At 39.3% G+C, this 25,875-nt stretch overlaps 11 protein-coding genes across 11 annotated transcripts; 4 read left to right on the forward strand and 7 right to left on the reverse strand.

Annotated features, from left to right (window-relative positions):
- Positions 1–207: 207 nt before the first annotated feature.
- Positions 208–1,453, reverse strand: BATDEDRAFT_90187 (uncharacterized protein; the record flags this gene model as incomplete). Its single annotated transcript, XM_006680490.1, has 4 exons — positions 208–502; positions 582–967; positions 1,046–1,122; positions 1,201–1,453. 4 exons carry the CDS (start codon positions 1,451–1,453, stop codon positions 208–210), a joined length of 1,011 nt encoding a protein of 336 aa, XP_006680553.1.
- Positions 1,454–1,641: 188 nt separating this feature from the next.
- On the reverse strand, positions 1,642–3,276 carry BATDEDRAFT_12741 (DNA-directed DNA polymerase alpha subunit POL12; the record flags this gene model as incomplete). Its single annotated transcript, XM_006680197.1, has 3 exons — positions 1,642–1,916; positions 1,980–2,998; positions 3,065–3,276. Coding segments are annotated over 3 exons (1,506 nt in total), but the record flags the coding sequence as incomplete, so codon positions are not given.
- Positions 3,277–4,361: 1,085 nt separating this feature from the next.
- BATDEDRAFT_35524 (dolichyl-phosphate-mannose-protein mannosyltransferase) lies at positions 4,362–7,895 on the reverse strand (the record flags this gene model as incomplete). Its single annotated transcript, XM_006680342.1, has 8 exons — positions 4,362–5,172; positions 5,264–5,884; positions 5,985–6,168; positions 6,269–6,365; positions 6,586–6,694; positions 6,767–7,071; positions 7,183–7,328; positions 7,806–7,895. 8 exons carry the CDS (start codon positions 7,893–7,895, stop codon positions 4,394–4,396), a joined length of 2,331 nt encoding a protein of 776 aa, XP_006680405.1. The 3' UTR covers positions 4,362–4,393.
- Positions 7,896–8,781: 886 nt separating this feature from the next.
- On the forward strand, positions 8,782–9,144 carry BATDEDRAFT_12522 (DNA-directed RNA polymerase core subunit RPC19; the record flags this gene model as incomplete). The annotated part of the gene is made up of 2 exons (XM_006680174.1): positions 8,782–8,861; positions 8,925–9,144. Coding segments are annotated over 2 exons (300 nt in total), but the record flags the coding sequence as incomplete, so codon positions are not given.
- Positions 9,145–9,666: 522 nt separating this feature from the next.
- Positions 9,667–10,986, forward strand: BATDEDRAFT_26230 (uncharacterized protein; the record flags this gene model as incomplete). Its single annotated transcript, XM_006680278.1, has 2 exons — positions 9,667–9,770; positions 10,050–10,986. The coding sequence occupies 2 exons, from the start codon at positions 9,667–9,669 to the stop codon at positions 10,984–10,986; spliced, it is 1,041 nt and encodes a 346-aa protein (XP_006680341.1).
- Positions 10,987–11,445: 459 nt separating this feature from the next.
- BATDEDRAFT_90185 (U4/U6-U5 snRNP complex subunit LSM3) lies at positions 11,446–12,107 on the reverse strand (the record flags this gene model as incomplete). The annotated part of the gene is made up of 4 exons (XM_006680491.1): positions 11,446–11,523; positions 11,618–11,713; positions 11,826–11,909; positions 12,048–12,107. The coding sequence occupies 4 exons, from the start codon at positions 12,105–12,107 to the stop codon at positions 11,446–11,448; spliced, it is 318 nt and encodes a 105-aa protein (XP_006680554.1).
- A 197-nt stretch (positions 12,108–12,304) lies between these two features.
- On the reverse strand, positions 12,305–14,482 carry BATDEDRAFT_90184 (Elongator subunit ELP3; the record flags this gene model as incomplete). The annotated part of the gene is made up of 7 exons (XM_006680492.1): positions 12,305–12,851; positions 12,938–13,258; positions 13,346–13,534; positions 13,592–13,879; positions 13,985–14,055; positions 14,131–14,325; positions 14,426–14,482. 7 exons carry the CDS (start codon positions 14,480–14,482, stop codon positions 12,305–12,307), a joined length of 1,668 nt encoding a protein of 555 aa, XP_006680555.1.
- Positions 14,483–14,989: 507 nt separating this feature from the next.
- BATDEDRAFT_90299 (uncharacterized protein) lies at positions 14,990–15,496 on the forward strand (the record flags this gene model as incomplete). The annotated part of the gene is made up of 3 exons (XM_006680424.1): positions 14,990–15,083; positions 15,162–15,313; positions 15,374–15,496. The coding sequence occupies 3 exons, from the start codon at positions 14,990–14,992 to the stop codon at positions 15,494–15,496; spliced, it is 369 nt and encodes a 122-aa protein (XP_006680487.1).
- A 56-nt stretch (positions 15,497–15,552) lies between these two features.
- On the reverse strand, positions 15,553–17,507 carry BATDEDRAFT_35525 (26S protease regulatory subunit 6; the record flags this gene model as incomplete). Its single annotated transcript, XM_006680343.1, has 6 exons — positions 17,191–17,507; positions 16,277–17,095; positions 16,027–16,195; positions 15,872–15,948; positions 15,697–15,784; positions 15,553–15,623 (listed from the first exon to the last, which is right to left on the reverse strand). The coding sequence occupies exons 1-6, from the start codon at positions 17,221–17,223 to the stop codon at positions 15,553–15,555; spliced, it is 1,257 nt and encodes a 418-aa protein (XP_006680406.1). The 5' UTR covers positions 17,224–17,507.
- A 5,494-nt stretch (positions 17,508–23,001) lies between these two features.
- BATDEDRAFT_12791 (MRX complex DNA-binding subunit) lies at positions 23,002–23,422 on the forward strand (the record flags this gene model as incomplete). The annotated part of the gene is made up of 2 exons (XM_006680199.1): positions 23,002–23,213; positions 23,290–23,422. 2 exons carry the CDS (start codon positions 23,002–23,004, stop codon positions 23,420–23,422), a joined length of 345 nt encoding a protein of 114 aa, XP_006680262.1.
- Positions 23,423–23,828: 406 nt separating this feature from the next.
- On the reverse strand, positions 23,829–25,710 carry BATDEDRAFT_90031 (uncharacterized protein; the record flags this gene model as incomplete). The annotated part of the gene is made up of 6 exons (XM_006680493.1): positions 23,829–24,140; positions 24,211–24,372; positions 24,444–24,812; positions 24,900–24,986; positions 25,072–25,263; positions 25,344–25,710. 6 exons carry the CDS (start codon positions 25,708–25,710, stop codon positions 24,034–24,036), a joined length of 1,284 nt encoding a protein of 427 aa, XP_006680556.1. The 3' UTR covers positions 23,829–24,033.
- Between the last annotated feature and the right edge of the window lie 165 nt (positions 25,711–25,875).

The raw sequence follows: 25,875 nt of genomic DNA on the forward strand, positions 1-25,875 counted from the left end.
AATATTGTTATAGTTTTGATTTATAAAGCAAATAGCTATCTGAAAGTATTTGATGAGATGTTTAGAGCAGCTTTATCATAAGTTGCTGACTGTAGTATCCGCTGTACACGCTCGTTGGATATGAATCTGCATATTTGACTCAAAGGCCATGTCTCGCATACTTTGTTTCTTGCCATGTTCAAATCAAAAAAATAGTCAAAACCTTGTTTATTGAGGCTTCCAAAGAGATCCAAGAGGATTGATGAACTTGACATTGCTAGGATCATAGTCCCATTCCTCAATACCTACAAGCCATCCTAACGCAGCAAGTCTTGCAGCTGACATGCGTTCCAAATCCCTCAGGCCGTGATCGTCCATGTCCTTATAAGCAGTGTTATTTCCAACACAAAAATCGTCATTTACAGACTTGGATATGAGCCCATCTGCTAGTGCCCGCTGACTTGCTTGAGAAATTGCTTTTTCGATATTTTCCATCACTGCGCGTAGTCCAGCAGTTACCTTTCTAGAGTATTAGACGAATTAATGAAACCCAAATCTAACAGGTTTCTATCCAAACATAAAAATACGTTTATACAACTCACTGTCGTGCTTGAATGATTTCGGGAGAATCACTCTGCAATCCTCGTTTCAGCTCCAATACAGTTTGTGCCTTACTTCTCCAATACCAAGCTTCAGTTTTATCTACAACCGCTTCAAAATCAGTTTTACTGATAATATGACTAGCTTTGCTTCCCTCCCCCGTTGTGAAATAGTCCAAAAACATATCGATCGTGTTGGGAAAGCCTGGGATAATAGCCGTAGCTTGATAAAGCTGTTCGTGAGGAAATGACTGGGGCGGTTCAGGAATTTCTTTAACAATACAAAGTGCCCAGATCAGCATACCAAAAGACTCCCATCGGTTTTGAATCGCAACAATATCTGTTGCAATATCCCATGTTCCAAACTGTTTCTGCAAGAGTGCTTTTTCCTAAACAGTTTAGATTCGCAAAAGTCAGTGCTCAGCCTGTAAACCCAATACATAAAATGGGAGATTGACTCAATATACATTCAAAGTCATATGTTCCATGATAGTGGTTTTAGAAAGTGCTTCCTGTAGAGCAGCGTATCCAGCTTGAGCCCGTTCTATTTTACAAGCCATCCAAGTTGATTGATATATAGCGATCTAAACACATTCATACATTCATAAAACAATAAGAGCACCTTTTGAAGATGGGGTTGTTTCAGACAAAGTTGATGCTTCTAGTGCCCATCTTGTAAGTAAAAGTTGGGTTGAGCAAGCACGAGCTGCAATCTCTCGAGTGGTTCGTTTTAGTACGCTAGGCAGTTCAGCAACTGTTGCCAATGGTCTGAATGAAGGACACAATCTCTGTACTGGATAAACATGACTGTTCAAACAAGACACTTTTGAGGTATTTAGTTTGCATGTTTTCAATAGAGAACATCTGCGAATCATTGTAATATTCACGCAGAATGGAATACTTTTTTATTCATGCATCGACTATTTTGAATAAAAATTAAATGTGTTTTCCATTACAAACTGCTTAATTGATCCTCTCAATTCTTCAATCCACTTATTCAGTCGCATTCTTTGAAACTGGCTGTTTATTATGTGTCTTGGCGTTCCATTCTGCGCGAATAGTCTCAGATTCGACGAATATTTACAGCAGTTCGATGCACTATAGCGTGTTCCAGTTCAATATCTTCATCCATATCACCGGTATCCATCACATCCGTGTTGAAAGGATGAATGCATAGCCGAGCATAAGTACCTCCATTTCGTCCTTTGGTCATCATACCAGGATTAATGCATAGACAGTCTTGAACATTACGAGCCATGTATTGCAAACGAGATGAAACAATTAGAATGTCAGGAATGACTTGCAAAATCAGTGGACCAGCATACTCGCCATCTTGATCTTGATCCGGATCCGAATCTTCATTGCGCTTTGGAGTCATGGGGCTTGTCATGGCCAGCGCACGAGTAGAATCCAAGCATGCATTGGATGAACTAGGAAACATGGGATAAAAAGATCGATGACGAAGAACATGATTGAAGCAAGTAGACAGTCGATCCAACACATGTCCTGCACTCGAGTCATTACCGAAGGATTTCAAATGAGTTTTTGGTCCAGAACGGCACATGTACTGCGATTCAGCCAGATCAAACACAATGTCGCTAGTAGAAACTGCAAACACAATCTCATTGAGTCGAAATTGCACTGGATTGGGAAAAAGATAAAGTCCACGCTGGGAATCTGTGGTGAGCCCAAGATTCTTTTTACGCAACTGTGCTATTTCTGTAGTAATGCCAGATGCCAATGGAGGCTGTGGAAATGCCACCCATTCCGTACATGCATCCCGAATGCTTGGAACAAGAATAACCTGAAGTCCAGGTCTAGCATCGCGCATACGATCAATACGCTTGGCAACTTGCTCTCTAAAAATGTCATCTACATCCTCCATAACATTTCCACTTACAATCAATGGATGGTCTATATCTACAAACGGACCCATTAGAATGACTACATCGGGAGCATCCTTTTCAATCACATCAACAACCAAGGCTTCCAAGGGTTCATAGGTAAGACTGTCCACAAGAGTAAAGGGTCCAGATGCAACTACTATATGAATTGTTCGTTTGTTCAAGCCATTTTCTGCACGATACATGCTCTTGATTTCAGACAGATTGGTTGTAGGTCGTGGAGGAAGAGTCGGGTATATAATATAGGATACGTGGAGTTGCTGACCAGACGGATTGGTAGCAACAAATCCGACAATTTGGCCAGGAAAAAGAGTGCACGGTTGACTCGAGTCTAAAATCTTGCTCAGATCTACTTTGATTCGCAAACCACTTCCGTTATTTCGAGAGCATTCAAGCATCACAGAATGAGCATTCAAAGCAACACCATCTTGAAAAGAATCGCTACATATACGTCCAACAACAAGTCCAGGCTCGTTACGAGGCTGAGCAGGATTACAGATCAGGTCCATTGGATCGCTATGAGGCACGTCTGCACTCTGCATAGTAGTATTGACCGAGGTTTCTGAGTTGATTGCCATGTACTCCTGTTGGTATTGATTGGCAATGATTTTTGCAAAATATTCAATCTGAGCATCCAGTAGCTCACCCTTTTCAGTCAGTTTCTCGTACATGTATCTATACCCATCTGTTTGCTGACCCGGAACAAGAGATAATTCACACTGAACAGGCTCAGAAGCAGGAACAGGAATAAATTGGATATGTTTGTTGAAAGCATCCACTGTTTTTGCACGATCAAGTCTGTCAGAAAATTTGATGGCTGGAGATTGTAACTGACTGCTGGAGATGACTTTGGGATGATTGTGAACTGGAGGAGAAAAGGCAGATTGACCAAATGGAGGAGAAGAAAGTAGATCGAACGATCCATTGCGGTTGCTAGCAAATGAATCTTTTTTTGAATTGGGAGTTTTGGGTTGACTGGCAGTCGTAGTTGCCTGCACGGGTGTGATTTTTTTAAAAGGTAATCCAGAAGTACCAGATTGAAGAAGAGCATGAAGTGATTTGCTGTTGAAAGAGGATTGTGAGGGTTGGCTTTGAATATGAGATTGTGAGCCAGAAGCATGTCCGAACGATGATTGAGGATGACTAGAGGAAAAGTTCAAAGCCTTTGCAAGCTGTTTCTGCTGATCCTTGTGCAGAATCAAACGAAGTTGCTGTAATTGTTCGATAGTAGGAGATTCTTCCAATTTAGAATGTTCATTATCAGCAGCAGTTACTATATTGTTGGCAGTGAATGCATCCCATTTGTAGAATAAATCACTTGGACTCAGATTAAAGTTGCGACATAGAACTGCAATAGATTCTACAACATCCGGACGCATAGATTTCATTTCAAACGCATCAAGAATATCCTGTTTCTGATATGTCACAGTATCTGTATGGATCGCATCCGTTGCAGTAGCCAACATTTGAGGTTTTGAATGTCCAGAAAAGGTTTGAAAATCATTTTATTTTTTAATTTATTCCCACACAGACAGGTGCATCGACTCCAAGTGTCATGGAGTGTTTGGGTGTGTATTCTGAGAATGAGTTCAACTCGTTCGTCTTGTGGAACAGAATCTGTGATGTAGTCTTTGTCCTGCTCGTCTGTAATCCAATGTGATGATGGATTGTTGCTGGCTGATTACTATCACAACGACTTGCGTTTACAACTGAATAATCACCTTGTCTTGCGACTCTCTTGTGATGTATTCATACGCTATCTTGTCGTACATGTTTGAAATATTGCATTAGACTTGTTTTGAGATTATTTATTATTGATTCAACTTTCCATTTCGCATGAATACAGTTGTGATTCAAACAATCGATGTGACTTTATTTTAAAGCTCAAACTGTCATTCTTTATTTTAAAGCTCAAGCATATTGCAGATCCCACGAAGTCATCCACTTGTGAGCACGAAGTATTTCCACAGAGGGAAACCCGCTTCCATAGCAAAAGGGCGAAAAATCCCAAAACACATATCCAAAAGCACAGAATATAACCAGTGCCAGGATATAATACACCATTCCAGGTGTAGCAGCCTGAGCAAACCATATACTCGTTAGTTTCTCTTGCTTCTTCGTAGCGCTCTTGATTATCTTGTCATCTCCGCCATCAGAAGTACTACGTATAGGAATGTATGAACCAGAAAATGCTACGCGAAGAATAAAATCAAACATGGCTGCAAACACCATTGTTGAAAAGATAAACGCTGGAAGGTAATGATGGAGAAACAGCATACGACCCATAAGGAAAAAGGGTAGCCAGTGCATTGCCCATGCAATAATCAGAAACCCAATAGCACGATCCCACCAACGACGAGCACTATGGCCAAAATCATCAATACCACGACGAAGACAGATACGATCTACAACCCATAGAATGACATAAAACAGGACACTAGCAATAGAAAGCCACCACACGATGGGATTGCCAATCAAGTAGATCTGTCGAATGCCATCCTTTTTCTCCCAAAACGAAATACCACGAACAACAAATGGCCAATGGCTGGGAGGTGACGAGTAAGGATGGGGTTTAGTCAATTTGGAGTTGTGGGCCACCATTTGCACCTGTAGCTCAATAAACTTGGCCATAAATGACAAAGGTGGCTTGCCACTCTTTTCTTTTTGCGTTTCCTCGCCAAGCTCAGTACCTAGAATCGAGTCGTCAAACACATCGATTGGTTTAAACCAAGTTTCAATTCAGGCCAACATCAACTGAGCTGGAATCAACACATCACATACCATTAACAATTCGCTCATGCTCGACCTTGTCCACACGCCAAATATTACTCTTGTCCTTTATATTCTTGTTACCATTAGTCTGTTGCATTTTAAATCCCCAATCAGGAAGAGCTCCCTTGTTGGTCATGAGAGCAACATTATGAATAACATTGATAAGCTTTACAAGAAACTTTTTGCTCTTGAGTTTATCTCCAGGATCTGCATCTTCAATCGCAACGCGCCATAAAGTCTCATTGTACCGTCTTTCTGATTCTGCATCTCTAACCACAGTCATTTCCATATTGGTAGTGGTCATTGGCGACGCAACATCGTGAGTAATAAGGTAAGCCTTGGTAGAAACATGATACATGCGGACAATATCATTATGACGAACGTAGCGAATGTCACGCTCCTCTTCTTTTTTGGTCGGAACATATTTTTTGGCAAGCGAGTACAAATCAGGATCAACAGGAACCATGTTCCAAAGAGAATTGACATCACTGTGGGCATACGCATTCACTTGTTGACCTTGCGAGGAAACACGATCGTCATCATAACGTAGAGGATAGTTGTGATAGTGTGAGTGCAGATAGTGGTTGGTAGAACCGTGGACAAGTGTAATATTGGCACCATACATAACAGCTGACAATGTAGCAATTACAATCTCATGTTAGCCGCCAAATGCATGTAGTATAGACAAAGCACACATTGCTTTAGTAGTAATAGTGTCGACATTTCTTACCAATAGCTCCTGCAGTGTTGTTGTTGTTGGTAAGACCTTCTTGGAAACGCATGCTCATGAACGCATCACCCGGACCAGATTTAGTAAGAATACTAAAGTGGATGTAGAATGGAAGCAAATATAACCCAAATGGTACTATAATAAGACACAGTGTTCGGGCAGCAAAGTGCTTTATGACTTTGCGCTGTGATGTATTAAAAGCAATGCATAGTTCAACACGTGGTTTAATAAAGCTCAATAGATTGGTTACGATACAGCAAATGCACCAGCCATACTGAGCTTACCATCGTGACACCACGGTCTATGTCCAAGATTTCCCAGAGATCAAAGAGCGTAGCAATACCAATTGCACCCATGGTAAATAAACCTACCATCTTGACTCTGTCAACCAAGTATTTTTCTGGTTAATATACCCCAACAAAACCTAGAAATATATAATAAACGCATTGCATGCATGTACAAACCCGCAAACAAGCGCAATTCCAAATCCAGTAGTCAACAGCCAACCCCACCAGTGTCGAGAAAAGGGACTGATATCACAAGACTTGATTAGATACAATCGACAAAATGTAGACTAATTTAAGCGCAAACCAAGACTTACTTGTGACGCTGTTTGTAGAATTTGACCCAGAAATAAATGCACATGGTGCAAAACAACATAAGCATACTATCCAATAAGATCAAACGAGACTGTGTAATAAGTGCATTGTCTAGATCAATAGCAAAACAATAAGTGATGGATCCTCGGAACATATCGATACGATTTCAATATCAACTCTTACCAAACACAAGCAGCAAAGCCCCAAGAGCTGCACCCATCACAGATACACCAATCTCTCTTAATGTCATGTACGAAATGGGAACAACGGCAGCACCACACAAAGCACACCACAGACGTAAAGCCAAATAGGGTACGTTGTTTTCTGCATAGTTATCGCCAATATGATCAAAGAGAAAATGTCCATCATAGCCAACAATGTAGCCCACACCAGCAAGAAGCATCTTCCCAAGTGGAGGATGAACATCAAAAAAATATTCTCGACGAAGATAATACGATGCGAATTTCCCAAAATGAACCTCGTCAAAGCTAATTCAAGTCGTAATAGTTGCATTACGGAAATAATTAGCAACTCTATTTCAAATCTGCCATCGAATTACAACTAAAGAAACAGTCAGTCTAAAACCCATTTCAACTCACACTACTTCTCCAGGATAATGGAGCATCCATGTTCTGGTAAGAACCGCGAGAGCAGTTACAAAAAAGAGAGCAAAGTTGGAAACCAGTTCATTACCAGACTGGTCAACAGCAAGATATAAATCGGAGGAGATGGCTTTTCCAATCGGCTGATTTGATTAGACATTAATAAAGCTAGGGTTAGAATGCATACATTCAAATTGTCAAGTGTGGCAGCACGAAGATGATCTGAATCAAAACGCTAATGTGCATCCTTGGTCATGTTATTGATATGGAAACCAAGGGGTTATTGTTCCAAGCATTTCAAATCAACATCCATGAAAGAAACAGTAGTGCCAAGAGATGTTCTTGTTTAGATCATTTGTAACGCTTTAAAGAAATAGTTGGTGGCTAGGAATAGTATGCAAGCTGGACGCTACTCAGCTCTCAACACAACGTGAGAGTTCATAAACCCAGCTTGAATTTGTTTGGAATATGAATGCTACTTGAATAACTCAGTTTCTGCTGTATGTATTGCAGTAGAGAATGTAATGAATGGATGCCGCCTTGCCACAGCAACTGAAAAGATAAACGAAGGACCATTCAAGGGAGCAACCACAACATATTGCACATCAACAGTAGCGAACCTTTTTATCAGTAGGAAATAAACCAATGGAAGTAGCCGACTCGTCAGGGTCGGCTACACTACCTTTCTTCCTGTGTCTGATATCAGTCATGACAAGATATGAGATGAGAAGGGCAGATTAGCTCAACAATTTTCTGGAATTTCAAGTTGATTTTTACTGCAATTTTATATTCAAAGATTTGTTTCAAATAGCATTCTGCGAGTCTTTATACGTTAATAATTCAACTGTACGCACTGTTTGATACTTGCTCTTGACTGATTCTTGTATTGATTATAACCAATTAAATCTCAAAGTACAACTATGTCTTGATAGATACGATCCACTGTTTGATTCATTCAATTCTTATATTGTCACGTGGTGTCAGCTTGCGTTTGTTTTATCGTGTTCACGTAAAATGAAACACTTTTCTGTATTGATTCTGCACTTTATTCTGCCTTGGAATCAACAACAGTTGAGTATTCGTTGTATTTTATTACTAGACATTCTCAGTTCTTTTAAACACAACGTCCATAATACAATCAAACTACTTGTCCACCTTTGGAAGTCATACATTGTGCGATCACTAGACTCGTTCATTGCAATCCACATGTTGGGTTGAATTACTCTTAATCCAACTGTGTAAAACTCCATCTCTGTTTTGATATACAACTGCGACAATATTTATTTGTAATGCTCTTACTCTACGCATCATTGTTTTTCTGCATGGTATTGAATTTAAATTATATTTAATTAGGGCTTGGAATAAACTCGACTTTTTTTAATTCTAATAGTATTCAAAATGGCCATGGTAGAACCCTCCGTTGAGGGAGGAACTAGAGGAGTCCCATATATTCCTGGTCCAAAGATTACAGTGGCAAGTGTTGCATATCTGATTTTGTCAAGATTCATTTTATTTTCAAAGGTAGCATAACAAAATCCAGTTTCGGTTCACTAACATTGCACTATTTTGAATCATTAGCTTGCTACAGATAGTCAGGATTTAGGTTCTGCTACGTTTTGTATTAGTAACGAAGATCACACCTTGGGAAATGCATTAAGATATATTATCATGAAAAAGTAAAATCACTTGGATTGTTCATCATTTATGAATGGAACTGACAGTTTAAATGCAATCATTAGTCCTGCTGTAAGTTTCTGTGGGTACTCTGTGCCTCATCCATCCGAGTACCAGATCAACTTGCGGATTCAGACAGACGGATCCATAACAGCCGTGGATGCTCTACACAAAGGTCTTGACGATCTGGTTGACATGACCACTCATGTAAAAGAATCTTTTAAAGACAAGGTCAAACAAGGAGAGTTTGAAATACACGATGGTGCCGATATTCATGCTAAATAAACTTTCTATACAATATCAAACTTTATAAATGTTGCATCGATGAATGACGCTTCAAAACATTACATCCAGTTGATAAATAACTATTTTGTTCAAACCCATAAAAATAAATTTACTAAAAATATTCCCCGTCGGGGAATCGAACCCCGGCCACCTGTGTGAGAGACAGGTATCCTAACCACTGGACTAACGAGGATATATCATTTTTTAACCTCTATATATAACATGTTTTTTAAACCAATTCTTTACCACACTATTTCTAGTGATTATTTGATGAATCATTGGCTGTATTCATATACAATACAGGACCAAGAGTCTTGAATACATAATAAACACTCAATTCCATTCAATAAAATTGCTTTTTAAACTCCCTGACAAACTACTGATTTATTGATTGGATATGCTGTCAATCGTTCAATACCAATATTGCAAGGTATATTTTTACACTTTCTATTCCTAAACCCTGCTGAGAGTTACTTGAATAAAGAGTGGATTTGCATGACGTCCAATCCCAGATAATCAAGAATGTCGATCTGTGACAAGAAATCCCAACAAATACTGTGTATTCCAAAGCAAAATACTGTTCAACACAAGTATGACATTCTGCATAAATATGCCTGTAACCAAAGGTACACGCTTTGGTTGAATGGATTTCCACAATACCAAATGGTTTACCTTGTGTTGACCGTCCTACATAGTAGCCCTAATCCTGTACGTTTGCCATGTTTTCGACTATGCAACGTGATATTTATGTGCCAAACCTTGTCATAGAACAGTATACCTTAAATATTTAGGGCTGGCCTCTGTAGTCTGGTTATAAACCCAACCCCAACCTCCTCCAAAGTATATCCAACTCTAGCTGACATGAAATGCCCACTTATTTTTACTATACTTTTTACCTTGATTAGCAGCATTCATGCTATCTTACCAGAACATCAAGCCTGTACATCAAGGTCATTGAGCACTTTAGAAGAAACGACTACGGATACCAATGTCCAGGATCCTAACCAACAGCGTAAAGCCGAGCTTATTTCTAAAACAGTCGCAGAATTAAAATTGGAAATGGTTAAAACTAGCAGGAGGCCAATTGGCAATCCCGGATACGATGTCAAATTCGAGCCTGATCCTACAGTTCCTCAGAGTAGTCAGGCTTGTGCAACGACCTTGTATTGGGGAAGAGAGGCATTTCTTCAAGCACTATTACTTGTTATTTCAGAACTTCCTGGTTTTGGCGAACAGGATGAAGGTCGTAGGCCTACATCCCTTTATCGTGGACTCGCAGGCCGACTTCAGTCCGCCTTGCAGCCACATCCCGATCATAATCCAATTATACTTGGTATAGCAGCAGAATATGTTCGAACCAACGTGTCAAATTATAGAAAAAAAACTGGGACTTATTTGTCCATGGTTTGGTCGCTCGTTAATGAATTTCGTACTTGGATCAAACAACTACAGACATTTTTGGATCGGATTCATTTTCGAATCACACATAGACCAACAGTACACATGTTGAGAGAATTTAGAAAGGTTTTTAGTGAAATCAGCAAAAACCTTCAAAAGCAACAAAAACATACATACAAGGCAATCATAAATCTAGGAACCACTTTGTTTGAAGCCAGAGAAATGCTCGAGAAAGTTAAAGGTGCAATGCATGACGCCAACAATTTCTACAAGTCAAGGGTTTCGTTAATCTTGCCAATATTTAAGATTTATCTTGAAAGTGAGTCGTATGATTCAACTTTTCTTGACAGAGTGTTGCGGGTCTGGTTGCTACTTTTCGATAAATTAGATACGATCGCACAAAAGGTGGCTGCCAGCATAGCGGATGAGCCATTGGATCTCTGATATGATGGCATACCGACTGTTGGTGAAATTCATTGTTTGGAAAATAAACTTGTTTTGATAGATTGTTTACAAGCCGTATTCATATACAATACAGGACCAAGAGTCTTGAATACATAATAAACACTCGATTACATTCAATAAAATTGTTTTTTAAACTCCCTGACAAACTACTGATTTATTGATTGGATATGCTGTCAATCGTTCAATACCAATATTGCGAGGTATAGTTTTATACTTTCTATTCCTAAACCCTGCTGAGAGTTACTTGAATAAAGAGTGGATTTGCATGACGTCCAATCCCAGATAATCAAGAATGTCGATCTGTGACAAGAAATCCCAACAAATACTGTGTATTCCAAAGCAAAATACTGTTCAACACAAGTATGACATTCTACATAAATATGCCTGTAACTAATAAAATAAATGCAGTTTTCAGTAAAATATATTTGTTTTTGAAGCTCATGTCCGTTTGGGAGGAGCAACCAAGATCACTCCGTCTCCACGCACAAACAGCATCTCGTAGTTTTTGGTGACAATCTAAACAATTAAACAAGTGTCAAATGGATGCATAATCAGGATTCAAAGCTTACGATTGAAGAAATGATCAAGTTCAAGGCAATGAAAAACCTACCTCTGATGACTCTTCGTCTTCATTTTCATCCAAGTGAACTACTGTGATAGACTCTTCTACTTCGCCAAGAACCATATTCATATGTTGATCGTATGCCTAAAAAGAGACATGGGGTGAGCATACCGACTCATGTGGGTTCAACTGGCTTGAATTAAGGCTACAAGAATGCAGGCAATCAACCCATATAAATCCATTTCAAAATGCATACATGAAGCTTGCCACGGAGTTCTCTGTCTCCTCTCATCTTGACATAGATTCTTTCATCTAAAGATAGTCGCACCAAGTCCAGTGGCTAGAGTTGAACATTGGATAGAAACAGGAAATATTTGATCAGTTGTCTGCTGCCTGTAGAATTAGCATTGACATCAGAACGGCTGTTTGTTCTCATAGTAGACAAGAAACAGCCCAAACATCTAATGAGTAAATCCACCTCTGTAGTCTGGACCGTCTCTTCTGCCATATGACGTTGTTCTTGTTCAGGATCAGACATTGTTCAAGATTGCAATGTATGAAAATAGTAAAAAGTATCAAATGGCAAACTGATGCCAAAATCGTGTATTGCAAGACAACTGAAAAGATTACTGCTGCACAGATCAGGTTATAAATGGAATGCTGCTTTATAGTAATATACAGTGCAAGAAATTATGAGTTTATTTGATATAACTTGATTGGCCATGATACTAATAATCATAGCATCTTGGACATGTATGGTCCATCCAATTCATATCCTAGTTTGCGGTAATAGTGACGAGTACCTACGCCTGAAATAACAGATAGTTTGACACTTCCATGCTCTTCTTTGGCAATTCGCTCGGCTTCTTCCATTAGCATGGTGCCAAACCCTTGATGCTGGAATTTTGTTGGATCGCGATTGTGAACTGGAACTACACTGCCATATACATGCAACTCTCGCACAATAGAGCATTGTCCGACAGTCTTGAGTTCAGGTCGGAACACGGCCTCACTGCACTTTCGAAGACGTAGTAGACCAATAAGAATATCTTGCTCTGGATCTTCATACGAAAGAAAGGTTTCCCATCCACCATTGGCCACGTAATCACGACGGATCAATTCCACTTGGTCTGGACGTACCTTGTTATGAATGTCCTGAATACCAACCTCTCGCGTGCGCACATCACGACATTCGGTACCAAGATCTTTCATACGACTCAAGGCAAGCTCTCTTAGATTACCATATTCGACGCCGGATGTCACTAGTGGCATAGGAATATCCCTACAGTTATCAAAAGATGCAACACTTAGTTTGTGTAGATCTAGAATGCCATGAATAGACTAGAGGTTAACGTAATAGCACACTACCTTTGTACACGATATACACGAGTCCAAGGAGGTACCATGGCCAGAATCTTGGCAATAAGATTAACAAGTGCTTGTGGAGCATAGTTTTTGTATCTTCCAGTGCGCCATAATTCATACAAACCAGTTCCACGAATAACCAAAGTTGGATATAATTTTAGACCATCCGATCTAAATGCAGGGTTTTCAAAATATTCTTTAAATTGCTCCAGATCACGTTCCATCCCAACATTGGGCAAGTCGGGCATCATATGAACCACAACCTTGTATCCAGTATCCTTTGCTAGTTGAAATGTCTCGCATACTGCTTTTACAGTATGCCCTCTATTTTGTTGCATTAAAAAGCAGGTGTTAGCCAAGCATTAAAAACATTCTATTTCATCATGTCTTAAATACTAAAGCTGTATCTACCTGTTTGTATCTCTGGCAACGTCTTCGTATACACTTTGAACACCGATTTCAAGTCTGGTACAACCATATCGCAGCATTTGGCTGAGATGTGGTTTGAGACAGTAATCTGGACGCGTTTCAATAGTAATACCGATGCATTTGGTTTGACTTTGTTCAGAAAATCTAGCAAGAGTATTGACATTTAGAAAGCTAGTCATGATGCAAGATCAAATCAGTTTGGTGAGATTGTGCATGCCTTTAAATTACCTGACTGCTTCATCAATATCATTGCTGGAATGGCCAGTGAGAGCATCGTGAAGTCTCGAAATAAACCAATTACGATAATTTTCACCAAGTGACATAAAGGTTCCACCCATGATAATATATTCAACCTTGTCGCAACTATGCCCTAGACTCTTGAGTTGATCAATACGACCTCGTGCCTGTTCATATGGATTATAACGTGAACGAATGGCACGCATTGAAGTGGGTTCATAGCCAGTGTATGATTGTGTCGAGTATTCGAAATCAGAGTCTGGCCCTCCAGGACAATATCTAAAGATTGATTGCAGTAAAAATAGACAAGGTTGAGTAAAAGCTGAGCCAGTCTAGTATTTAAACAATCGAGTTCAAACATGTAGGTTACAACCAACCACTTACACACAGATATTTCCAGTCATTGCAATGTGAGGACATCTATGTGGCTTGCACATGACTGCCACAACAGCAATCTATAAAATGCGTATTTGGATCAGAGAATATACAAGTACAAATCAACAGTGACGCAGTTTGCATTCAAGACCTACCCCAGATGCAGTTCTAACAGGTTTTGCACGAATCTTGGGCAACAGAGTTGCACGATGTTGTTCAGGGATAGCAGCAATAATATCAACTAGTTTGGGTTGAGTATGCATCTTGTATTTGCGAGAAATTCTGGATTTGATTCCATTGAGATTTACATCCTTTCCCTCTTTTACCGCAACAACAAGTTCATGAACAATCTGGTATTAAAATAGTCAGCTTGATGAAAGATGTATAAAAGTAATAATCTCAAGTATCATGTAAAGTTTGGCTAAAAATAGGTTTATTAAAAAAGCATACCTCGCTACATGCTTTAAATAGAATCATACTAAAATCGGGTGAAGTGACAGTGGCCATGATGCACAAAAGTAAAGTGGATCGAAAAACTAGAATGTTTGAAATGAACAACATTAGCATCACTAGCCCACATGATTGACAACCAAAGTAAAGCTCTAATAAGAGTATATTGAACGACAATAGATGATGGGTCAGAAATAGCGAATCATTTCTACATGAATGATGTAAAGTCAAGACCAAGGATAAACAGCTGCATGAGAATGCAAAAGAAGGATTTGCCAAGCCAAAGTAAAACAATAAGCCCAGCAAACCCATTGCACCATACAGCAGGTTAGTCCAGAGCACAAGACTCACAGTCATTGTCAGACTGACGTGCAAATGAAATTCAAGTTCATCATTTCCCATAATCAATTCAGTATTATCAAAACACAGACAAGCCAACTTACATGATAATAATTGAATAGAAAAGAAAAGAAAATTGTCGAGTGATGAACACGCTTTAGATTTTCAATCACCAAATTCGGATTGTAAAGTGTTGAGCACACTCGAGTAACAACAGTTTGTGTTATGGAATCGAGTCCGCCGTCTCAGAAACTGTCTCAGAAACTGTCTCACAAACTGTCTCCACTACAGTCAGAGTCAAATACTGAGAAATACTCGAGTAAATACTCTGCAATGGATTATAGTTAAACATCAACTTTGGATTTAACTAATCAACCTTGACTTGCATTCTACACAGATGAAGTTCCTGATAAAGTTGTCGTTCGACTCAAGGCTACAGGAAGTGCTCCTATTTTAAAACAAACAGTATTCAAGATCTCCTCATCAAGCAAGTTTCAGAATGTTATTGCTTTCTTACGAAAAGAGTTGGCATACAAACAGGGAACTATGGTGAGTTCATCTGGTTGTATTGCTCGTATTAATATCAACTCATTCTCTGGTTGAATTCAGTTCGTGTATGTCAATTCCTCATTCGCTCCATCCCCAGACGAAGGTATTGACAATCTGTATCGATGCTTTGCAATCGATGGCAAACTGATTGTGAATTATTCTATTACACCAGCATGGGGTTGATGTTTAAATGTATAATGAATCTACATGATTCCCACACTGTACTTTTCAAAAATATTTCACTTGTAATCCCATTTGTAATCGACCGTAAACGAGCAGTGCTCTTCATTTACATCTGTCTCCATCTTGCCTACAAATCTCAAGTATAAACATCGAGGCAGTAGTCAATCGGGCCATTCTCTGCTTTCAAAACACAGACTAACGATAGAATTCCAAATCAATATCGGTCTTCTTGACGTTGCTACGGTATGCCTTTTCGATATCTTTGGACAAAACAACATAGCGATTTGCCTATAGGTGTAAATAATTATAAAACCATTCGATTTAGTACTGATTTAGTCTGGCAAAATTGATGATGGTTACCAGATTAAAACATACCCTAACAGCAAACATGCCTGCTTGTTGAACAATTGAAGAAATCTCGGCACCGCTAAGTTTGTCAGGACGGGAAATAACTGGATGCGGTATAAGCACATTCATATGAACAAGGTCAATACAAATACATGATGTCTACTAAACAAAAGTAAACTTACAGTCTTCCAGATCCACCTCTTCAGAAAGATTCATCTTTGAAGTGAGCGTGGTTAAAATCAAACGCTTTTGTCTTCGGTCGGGAACGGGAAACTCGATTTTACGATCAAGACGACCAGGACGAAGTAAGGCAGGATCCAGTGTGTCAGCACGGTTGGTAGCCATAATAACCTAGAAAAATACATGTGCACATATATCGAATGAGTTGAGATACAGTGGTGAGATGTCATGTATCCAGCCATTTCAACACACCTTTACGTTGGACGTCTGATCAAATCCATCCATTTGATTAAGCAGCTCCAAAAGAATACGCTGCACTTCTCTATCAGCACCAGTCTGGGCATCGAATCTCTTGGTGGCAATGGCATCCACTTCATCAATAAAAATAATGGCAGGGGAGTTTTCACGAGCAAGACGGAATACGTCACGAACCATGCGAGGACCTTCACCCAAATATTTTTGAACAAACTCTGAACCATTAACACGGATAAAAGACGCAGTAGTATGGTTGGCAACAGCCTTGACCAACATGGTTTTTCCAGTTCCTGGAGGTCCATAAAGTAAAACTCCGCGTGGAGGATCAATACCAATCTGACGATAAAGGTCAAAATGTGTCAAGGGCAGCTCAACTGCTTCGCGAATTTCTTGCTTTTGAATATCAAGACCACCAATATCAGAATAGGTCACATCAGGCTTTTCCTGATCACCCAAAAGAGAAATACTAGAGTCTGCCTCGGGAGGAAGAATATCAACAAGTGCATTAGAGTGACGATGGAGAGCAACAGATGCGCTTGGCTTGAGAAGTTCCCTGTCAATAGTACTAAGAATGCGCACAATGTAGTTTGAACCAGTAGTAGATCCAATAATACCAGTGTGCTGATCAATGGGTTCTAAAAATTGGCCAATAACAAGCGGAACGGATTGGATACGTTTGACCTCCTCTCTAGCACGAATGAGTTCACGCTTGAGATTCTTTTGTTCATCCTTGATGTACTCTTCTTGAAGTGACAGAAACTCAATATGCTGCTGTAACTTTTTGAGTCTAAGATATAGATCCTTCTCGCCTTCTGCCTAAAAATTGACAGTATCATGAAAGTGGTTAGCACAATGTAGCAATTATCGAGTAAAGCCAGCAGATGGATAGTTGTAATCCATTAACGATACACCCATCCTTCCAGTACCCAGTAGAACATGACCATATCAGATAGCCATACTGTATGGAATACAAGTCAGATTCAACCACGGTAGTTTTCTAACCCAACTGGTTGCAAGTGTATTACCAAAAACAACAAGGTCGATTGTGGTATACTGAATGATTCAAAATACAACTGACACCCAGTCAACTCAGATGAGAGTCGCAGTTTCCAATAACTCGAATGCATAAGAGTCAAGGGTATACAGAACACGACAGTGTCTTTGATGCAAACAGTGACCAATACACATCAGACTAGCGTTTCATGCAAGAGTTCAGCCATGCAATATTGGCTCAACCAGCGCTCACTCACCTCTGACATTCTGTTGTTTAGATTGTCTTGAACCAGCGAGCAATTCTTAACCTCTGACCACGTGATGCATTGTCAGAAACTCACTTTCGGACCGAATCTTGACCAACAAAATGGCAACTCTCGACAAATTGTTGATTAGGTTGGCATGGAATTGCTGGTCATATTTCATTCTGTTTGATTCAACTGGTCTCATCTTGAATGATCATTATTTAGAGGTGTTCGTGCATTTGCTCCAGACCGAACAGAAACACTCGAATTTGGCACTCCACTTACAATTATTGTCGGTCACAACGGTGCTGGTAAAACTGTATGGCTAATCTAGTCATGATGTTATATAGTCAATGTAATCAATCAACAGGATAAAATTCTAAATTTCAGTGTGAATTGCTAGACAATTATCGAATGTCTTAAATACGCTACAACTGGTGATCTTCCACCCAACACAAAGAATGGTGCTTTTGTCTACGATCCCAAAGTGTGTAATGCTCTTTGTAATCCATTCAATCTTTGAGTATCAGATTCAACGTTCGCTTATACACTTTTATCATTGTAGCTTGCACATACTAGCGAGGTCAAGGCTCAGGTTAAACTACGATTCTACAATGTTCGTGGCCAAGAAGTGACTTGCACTCGATCACTGATTGTCGTGCAGAAATTATCATCCAAAACAATGCGCACGCTTGACTCAATCTTGTCCATTAAAGATCCACGTACAGGTGAGGTGCATGATCTGAGTTCACGCTGTGCTGTTGTGGATGAAGAGCTTGCACCACATTTGTCTGTGTCGAAAGCAATTTTGGAACATGTCGTCTTTTGTCATCAAGAGGACTCGTTTTGGCCACTATCTGAGCCTGCTTCCCTTAAAAAAAAATTCGACGAGATCTTTGCTTCCACTAGGTGAGTAATCCAGTTTGATTCTGTAACAATTAAGCATTTTCTCACACTCGACTGGTCAAATCAATAGATATACAAAAGCACTGGTTGAAATTCGAGACCAAAAAAAACTTTTGACTGGCATTGCAAAAGAGTGTGAAAAAGAGTTGGTATATCTGCGTACCAACAAAGACAAGGCCAAAAGAGTAGGATGGATTCACAACTGTATAGATACAATTTGCGTATCTTGCTTCAATCCTGTTGATGTTGACCAGTTTTGTATGTTTGGAATGTTTATTCGTATATTTTAGGTACGCGAATCTTTTGCCGAGGCTAATGCACACATTCAAAGTACCCGCACTCGAATTAACCAGCTGGATAATGGTGAAATTGATCAAGTTGTTGCTCAGATCACCAGTCATCTTGAAAAACAACAAGGAATTAGCAACCTGGCCGCCCGTCGTGAAAATGCCGTGCATGAGCGTGACATGATTTCAAATCGCATCCAAGAAATGTCAAGCAATCTTGAAATATACCATGGTATAGCTTTTAAACCATTGGTTTTTTAAAAGCCATTCTAATCTACTTTTGACACTGTGATGGAGTCTAACACGTTTGGCTTAATCACCTAGAAACTGACAACGAGTTGAAACAGCTTCTTGAGCAATATATATGCTCTGTTGGAAATCAAAGTGAGGAACAGACGGCATTGGAAACACATAAAGACAATCTTGAACATAATTTGACTGTTCTCGGTACACAAATATCAAACTTTTACACTAGACGAGGTCAATTGGAAGCAGAGCACGAGGTTGGTGTTGAATGCAAACATCAAAGTTTTGGTATATGATCTGACAGTCTTGTTGAATTTTTCATTACAGGCATATCAAAGGCAGCTTCAAAATCGTCAAGCCTTGATTACAGAATTGATCAAACAATATTCTTTTGAAGATTTTAACGTTGCCAATTTGGATGATGCGGACATTGATCGCTTTATGCAATTACTTCAATCCAAAATTACTGAACAACAAACAACATTGGCAGAGCACAAGGCACGGTTACTTTATTGACTGTATTGATTATAAAAATATGTACTGACTTTCAAATCTCAATGCTAAATATTAGTCTGAATCGAAAACAAAAGAATCTCAAATTTCGGCTCAAATGCAACAGATTCACGGTGATGTATCTATGATAGATCAAACAAAAAGAATGTACAGATCTCAGATGGTCAGTATTCATTTTACTTTGATTCCAATACTTTGCAAATTGACCACTAAAGCACATCTTGAATCCATTTCACCTGGTCGTTAACACTCAACATTATATTGACTGTTCTACCATTTGCATATGCCACCAGGATGCTTTAAATACGCGCATTTCAGAATCTAATGCTAAAATAAACGCAGTTCAAGTAGGAAAGATTGAAATCGATTCCGCAGTGGTAGATCTTGCTAGCGAGAAAGCTCGTTTAGAGCAAGCTCAAACATTGTTTAGCAATAATCAAATTGATCAAGAGCTTATGCGTGTGCAAGCTCAGCTTACTGAGTGCGAGCGAAATCTACAAATAAAAGGGAAAGAAATATCGGCAGCATCTTTACAAACGGACACTCGTGCACGGCATGCAATCAAAACAGCAGACCATTCAAAAAAAACTGCATCAAAAGAAAACATGTATGATCCAATTTGCCGACATAAACTTTGTAATTTTTTAATGGCTGTCTTTTGACATTTAAACAACTTCTGTGTAAATAGTATGGCAGAATTGGCAAGCGAAATATTTAATGTTTTAAATATTACACCAGCATTTGAGGATTATACTGCAGAACTTGATGCAGCACTCAAGTAAGTTTAATTGTATACCGACTTGAATTAGTGTAGTATTTTGGGTTTTAATGGCATGGTTGTGCGTATTAGATCTCGACAAGAAAGATGTGCCAAGCTGGACCAGCTTCGTACAGAACGTCTATTACAAATTTCATCAATCAATGTAAAGCTAACCGCTGCTCAGGAATCTCTCAAAATCAAAGAAGCCGAGGAGAAAAGTATGGCAATTATATTTATTTGCCATTATTTTTAATTTATTCTTGGATAAAACTTGCAAGCATTTGTAACCAACACTTATTATTTACTGCAGTAAAACTATTTAAAGTGACACAAATTTGCCCACCGTCAGAATTCAAGGCTGCCTTGCAAAATGCTGAGATCAAAGCAATCGACTGTCGCGAGTGAGCATAAATAGACTTGAACATGCATTAATGATTCAATTAGATTGTTATGGTTTGGGTATAGATAACTATTGCTAACCCATTTTTAATCCATGTTGGTCTAATTGTTTGTAGTAATCTATCGTCCATGAATAGTGCCAAATCCATGTACACTAAATTCATCAAAAAACTCAAAGCCAATCAGTGCTGTCCACTTTGTGTACGAGGGTTTTCTGATGATGATGAATTAAATGATTTTGCGTCAAAGGTACGATAATCATTGTATCCGTTGCTATGTGTTTGATTTTTTGATGCCTGTATTTTCTTGCCAAGCTCATCACCTGAAAATACAACCCAACACAATATTTGGCTATAAACATGGTATTTAGCTTGAAATGATTTTGGAGCGAGTGCCGAATGCTATGCAGGATGCTGAAGTAGAGGCTGCAAAGGCAGAGGCAGATCTTTCTGCTTTGTCAGAACTGAGTACCCATTGGGGTGACTACGAGCGACTGCATACAAAAGAATTACCCGATCTTCGAACTCAGATAAGTATGCTCGAGTCAAATCGTGCTCAGCTACTCAGTGCTACAGAAGATGATGTATGTGTAGTGTTTAATCTATTTATGATATCTGGGTTCAACAACTATACTTTTGTCTTACTTTTCTTGTTTCATCACAATTTAAATTTTTGAACAGTATCCGGATTTAATTGCAGTCAATAATGCCGAGATTGATCTAATTCGCAAATTAAAAGCCTCAACTGACGAGGTCAATCGATTAAGTGCTGAACTCTTCATGATTGAAAAGGACATTGCTAGTTTAAATCACGATCTTGGATCATCTAATGTAACGCGCACAGTAGGAGAAATTCAGCGTGAATACGAAACTATTCAAAACGAAATGTACAATATATCTGATTTGAGAATCATTTTTGACCTGCATTGCATTGGGCTAATTTTATTTTTTCAACTAGCAAACTCTTGGGTTCCAAGTCGGAAAATTTGAATCAAGATTTTCGTAATATACAAGAGGATGTTCGGTTGTGTGAAAATCGGGTGAGAGATGCACGCGAACGGCTTGAGCATTTACAAAACAGCTTTAGTGAAAGAACAAGGGTTGCAGCTCAGATTGAAGAACTGAAAACTGAAGTATCTCGACTTGATGTGGAAGTCAAGGTATATATGTATTGATTGTATTTGATATATGACGCCAAAAATGGTGCGCAACGTTATGAATTCACGCTATGTTTTGAATTCAAGGCTTTGGATACGAAATATGTTCAGGTTTCTTCGGAACTCAATCGACTTGGCGTGGTGCTGGCGGATCAACAACGAGAATTCGAGTCGATAGAGCACAAGCTTGACAATCAACTTCAACGACTTTGTCGAGATTCTAGCCAACTTGCTACGGTTCAAAAAGAAATTCAGCGATACATTGAATCAGACGGAGTATCCAAGTTGTCGCAATGCATTTGTGATGCAGCAGCCCTTCAGCGCAAAGCAGATGATTCCAAGGTTGAGATTGAGAATGTTGCCAGTCGACTTGAGCGCATGCAAAAACAGCGGTCTGAAATCCAAGTCCTCCAGCGCACCATTGACGACAATTTAAAACTAAGAAAATTGCAAAGTGAGATGGATGCAGTTGATTTACGCATTCAAAACATTGATGAAGCTATTCAGAGTGTAGATATGAATACTATCAATGCTCAGTATAATGTACTCAAGTCTACTCATGAGCAATTGGTTCGCGAGGTATGATGCATGATGATTCTTTGATGCCACGCTATTGAATGTTAAATTAACGTGTCTATAATGACTACTTTGTCAGCGTGCACAACTTGTAGGAGAGCAAAAACAGCTTGAAGAAAACGCCCGTCGATTAGATAAAGAGCTAAAGACTGAATATCGAGATGTTGATTTGCAATTTCAAGAAAAAGTTGTTGAAGTGCAGGTATAATTTTATGCAAATTTGATTTTTATTAAATGCTTGAATTAGAAGCTATATTTTGGCAGCTTATTTTATTTCTATAGTTGGTAGAAAAGTCCGCCCATGATTTGGAGATTTATGCAAAGGCTCTTGACAGGTAAATATCATGGTTTCTAGATTTGGACAATGTCTGTTGAATATATATATTGTCTAATAGATCTACTATGTATTCAGAGCAATTATGACTCATCATCAGCACAAGATGGATGAGATCAACAAAATCATTCGCGAGCTCTGGACAAAAACCTACCGTGGTTTGGATATTGATACAATCGAGGTTCGCTGGGATCCAGAAAAGGAAAATTCACGATCTTACAACTATCGAGTATGTGGTTCTATTTCAGTAGATGTGAAGTATTTGCACAAACCTACTCTAATGCATGATGATCAATGTTTTCTATTGATGTGTGTATACCAGGTTGTCATGGTCAAAGGAGAAACGGAGTTGGATATGCGTGGACGGTGCAGTGCAGGACAAAAAGTGCTGACATCTATTATGATTCGTCTTGCTCTAGCTGAAACCTTTTGTGTAAATTGTGGTATTTTGGCATTGGACGAACCTACAACCAATCTAGATCGCGAAAATATTGAAAGTCTTGCAGAATCTTTAGCAGAGTAAATTTTTGTCATGATACAGTATGGAGTGCATTTTTGGTCATATGACTAACATTGTGGTTTTTGCGACATGCAGAATCATACAATACCGTCGCCAGCAGAGCAATTTCCAGCTAATTGTTATTACCCACGATGAAGAATTCATGCAGCTGCTAGGATCTGGCGAATTTGCAGATTTTTATTACCGTGTAGAAAAACGAGCCGAGTAAGTGTGTTGTGTGTTTGAAATGCCTTGATATATCACTAATAGTACATTTCAAGTGGAACTTCTTCCATTCATAAGGAACCAATAGGAAACCGATAGACTGCACTTGCTTTTATTAGGAATTTTGATGACTATACATGCTGTATTGTTTGACACCAGGGTTACACAGTTATGCATTAAGACTTTCAAGGTAATCAACGCGACGAATGCAGATAAGCAACAATGATAGTGTTGCCGTATTCATGCAAAATGAAATACTAAATAAAGGTGTTGAATACATAATAAACAGTCGGTTTCGTGAAATGATAGTTTCCCTAATCAAGCATGGTTTTGTAGAGCATGCAATTCCAAACACAAGGCTCAATGTCCATTCAAAGGCAGCCCATTTCAAGTAAGAGAGCGCAACGAATAGTTGAGTATTATTTATTCCAAAACAAAATAAAGGCAGTGGCTACAGAAAAGCGATCCATTATACGTAAATATGCTGTAAATTGAGACTCATCAGTACAAATGCATGCATCGAACAGGAAACCAAGAAAGTAACACATCTTAAAAGTATTGATCTGCTTATTTTTTAAATAAATGTAACAGTGTCAATTTAAAAACAGTAAATTGTTAGGAGATGGTGGATTCGAGTTGAGAAATGTTCGGGAATCGAACAAATAGGTCAGTTCCATGGCCAAAAACAGTTTTAAATTCAAGCGAGCCACCAAAATATTTGGCTATCAAGTATTGAAAAAAACTGTTAGCAACGTTTTGTATTGCACGATTGGCAATAGCGATCAACCTCACCATAAATACGCGACATGGGAAGACCAAACCCAAGACCAGCAATGGGGCCGCCGACACCTTGCTCCATTTGCATACGAGCTTGTGTTGAAAATATACCACCAACTTCATCATCGTCATATTTAGGTACTGTAGTAAAACTGTATTCCCAAACACGCTTGACATCTAGTCAAGGTAGATAATTTTAAACCATTAGTATTGCATTCAAAATGTGCATCACATACAGGATCACCTACTTTCTTTTGTAATACCACCACCAGCATCACGAATACGAATAATGACATCATTCTCACTCTGCGCAATAGCAATCTCAACAGGTGGATGCACCAATCTACCGCTTTTTTGGGAAAACTCGACTGTTGCACGCATGGCATTTTTAATCAATTCCATAAAAATATACTCCATATGCACAGGAATGTATGCAATTTTGGTATTGATATCTCCAATGATTTCAAATTCCGCGTAGGAGCCATAGTTGTATTGGCATACTTCCTGTACGTAAGATGATGTGGATCGGAGAATGGTTGCAGGAAAAACCTGTGTGTTGACCACACCGATCCAGCCTTCGTGTTCCTTTTGCAATGCCAGATAGTGTTCAGCAATCACTACATATTTCAAACATCAGAACTTTGCAATACACGAATCAATCTAGAATGACATGTTGCAGCGGGTGATGTCAGACTTTGTCTTACCTCGAGTTCCAATTCGAGAGTGAATCATACCATCTAAAAACTCTCGTGCACGATCCTTTTCCATATACTTTCCGCATTCCATGAAACCTGATCCAAGCAAACAAAATGAATGAATTACAATAATGAAGGGATCAAAACAGAAGATTATAGTGACTCGAGTCTGATCGATTACCGTTGGCGAGTTTGGGCACGACAGTCTTGTGCGACTCGGTCAGTTCTGCCAAAGTGGTCGCAAGCTTGTTCAGATCCTCGTCAGTTTTTGGCTCAGGCAAAAGCGACAACTGCTCGAATGAATCCAAATACAGCTCATACACATCTCGGATCCAAGGATTGACTCCAACAATAAACGGTAGATTTTGAATAGCTGGTTTAGATGCACTTCAGTGATTAATTACTATTTCTATTACTGGCAGTGTCCAAGCCAACAAGGCTATCCATCGTTACCTCGAACCCTTCTGGCCAAACGGATGGGCAGTTCATACAAAACCACCTCTGCCAGACCTCGAATATCTCTCTCTCTGCCAAGACGTAAAAGGTACTGCAGAGTGACCAAGTTGAGAGACTTGGCTGCATACTCTTCGATCCTTGGGCTCTGAAGCCAAACCTTGGATGGCGGGTTGACTGGTGTTTGATGGTCGGCAGAATTGTCTTGCGTCGAGCTAGTTTGAAGCTGACGAGACCTGCAGTTGTACACTGTGTGGTCGATGCTGGTCAATGCATTGCTGCAGAGTGTCTGTCTCGACAGCACTGCAGAGCATGTCTTGCCTGCCAGCAACGACTGAACTCTCCAATTCAAGGTTCTCTTGAGCATTAAATGGTTCAAGTTGATATCTGAGCATTCAAAGCATAAACGAGTCATTAAGCTCTTGCTAGTCGTACATGATAAACTTTATTCATGGCTAAACAGCCTCATTTTTAAAGCTTAATGGATTCATACGCTAGAGGACTATTGGAATCGTGTCTTACATGTAGTGCA

The sequence above is a fragment of the Batrachochytrium dendrobatidis genome, assembly GCF_000203795.2.
Source record: "Batrachochytrium dendrobatidis JAM81 unplaced genomic scaffold BATDEscaffold_9, whole genome shotgun sequence".
NCBI lineage: Eukaryota > Fungi > Chytridiomycota > Chytridiomycetes > Rhizophydiales > Batrachochytrium > Batrachochytrium dendrobatidis.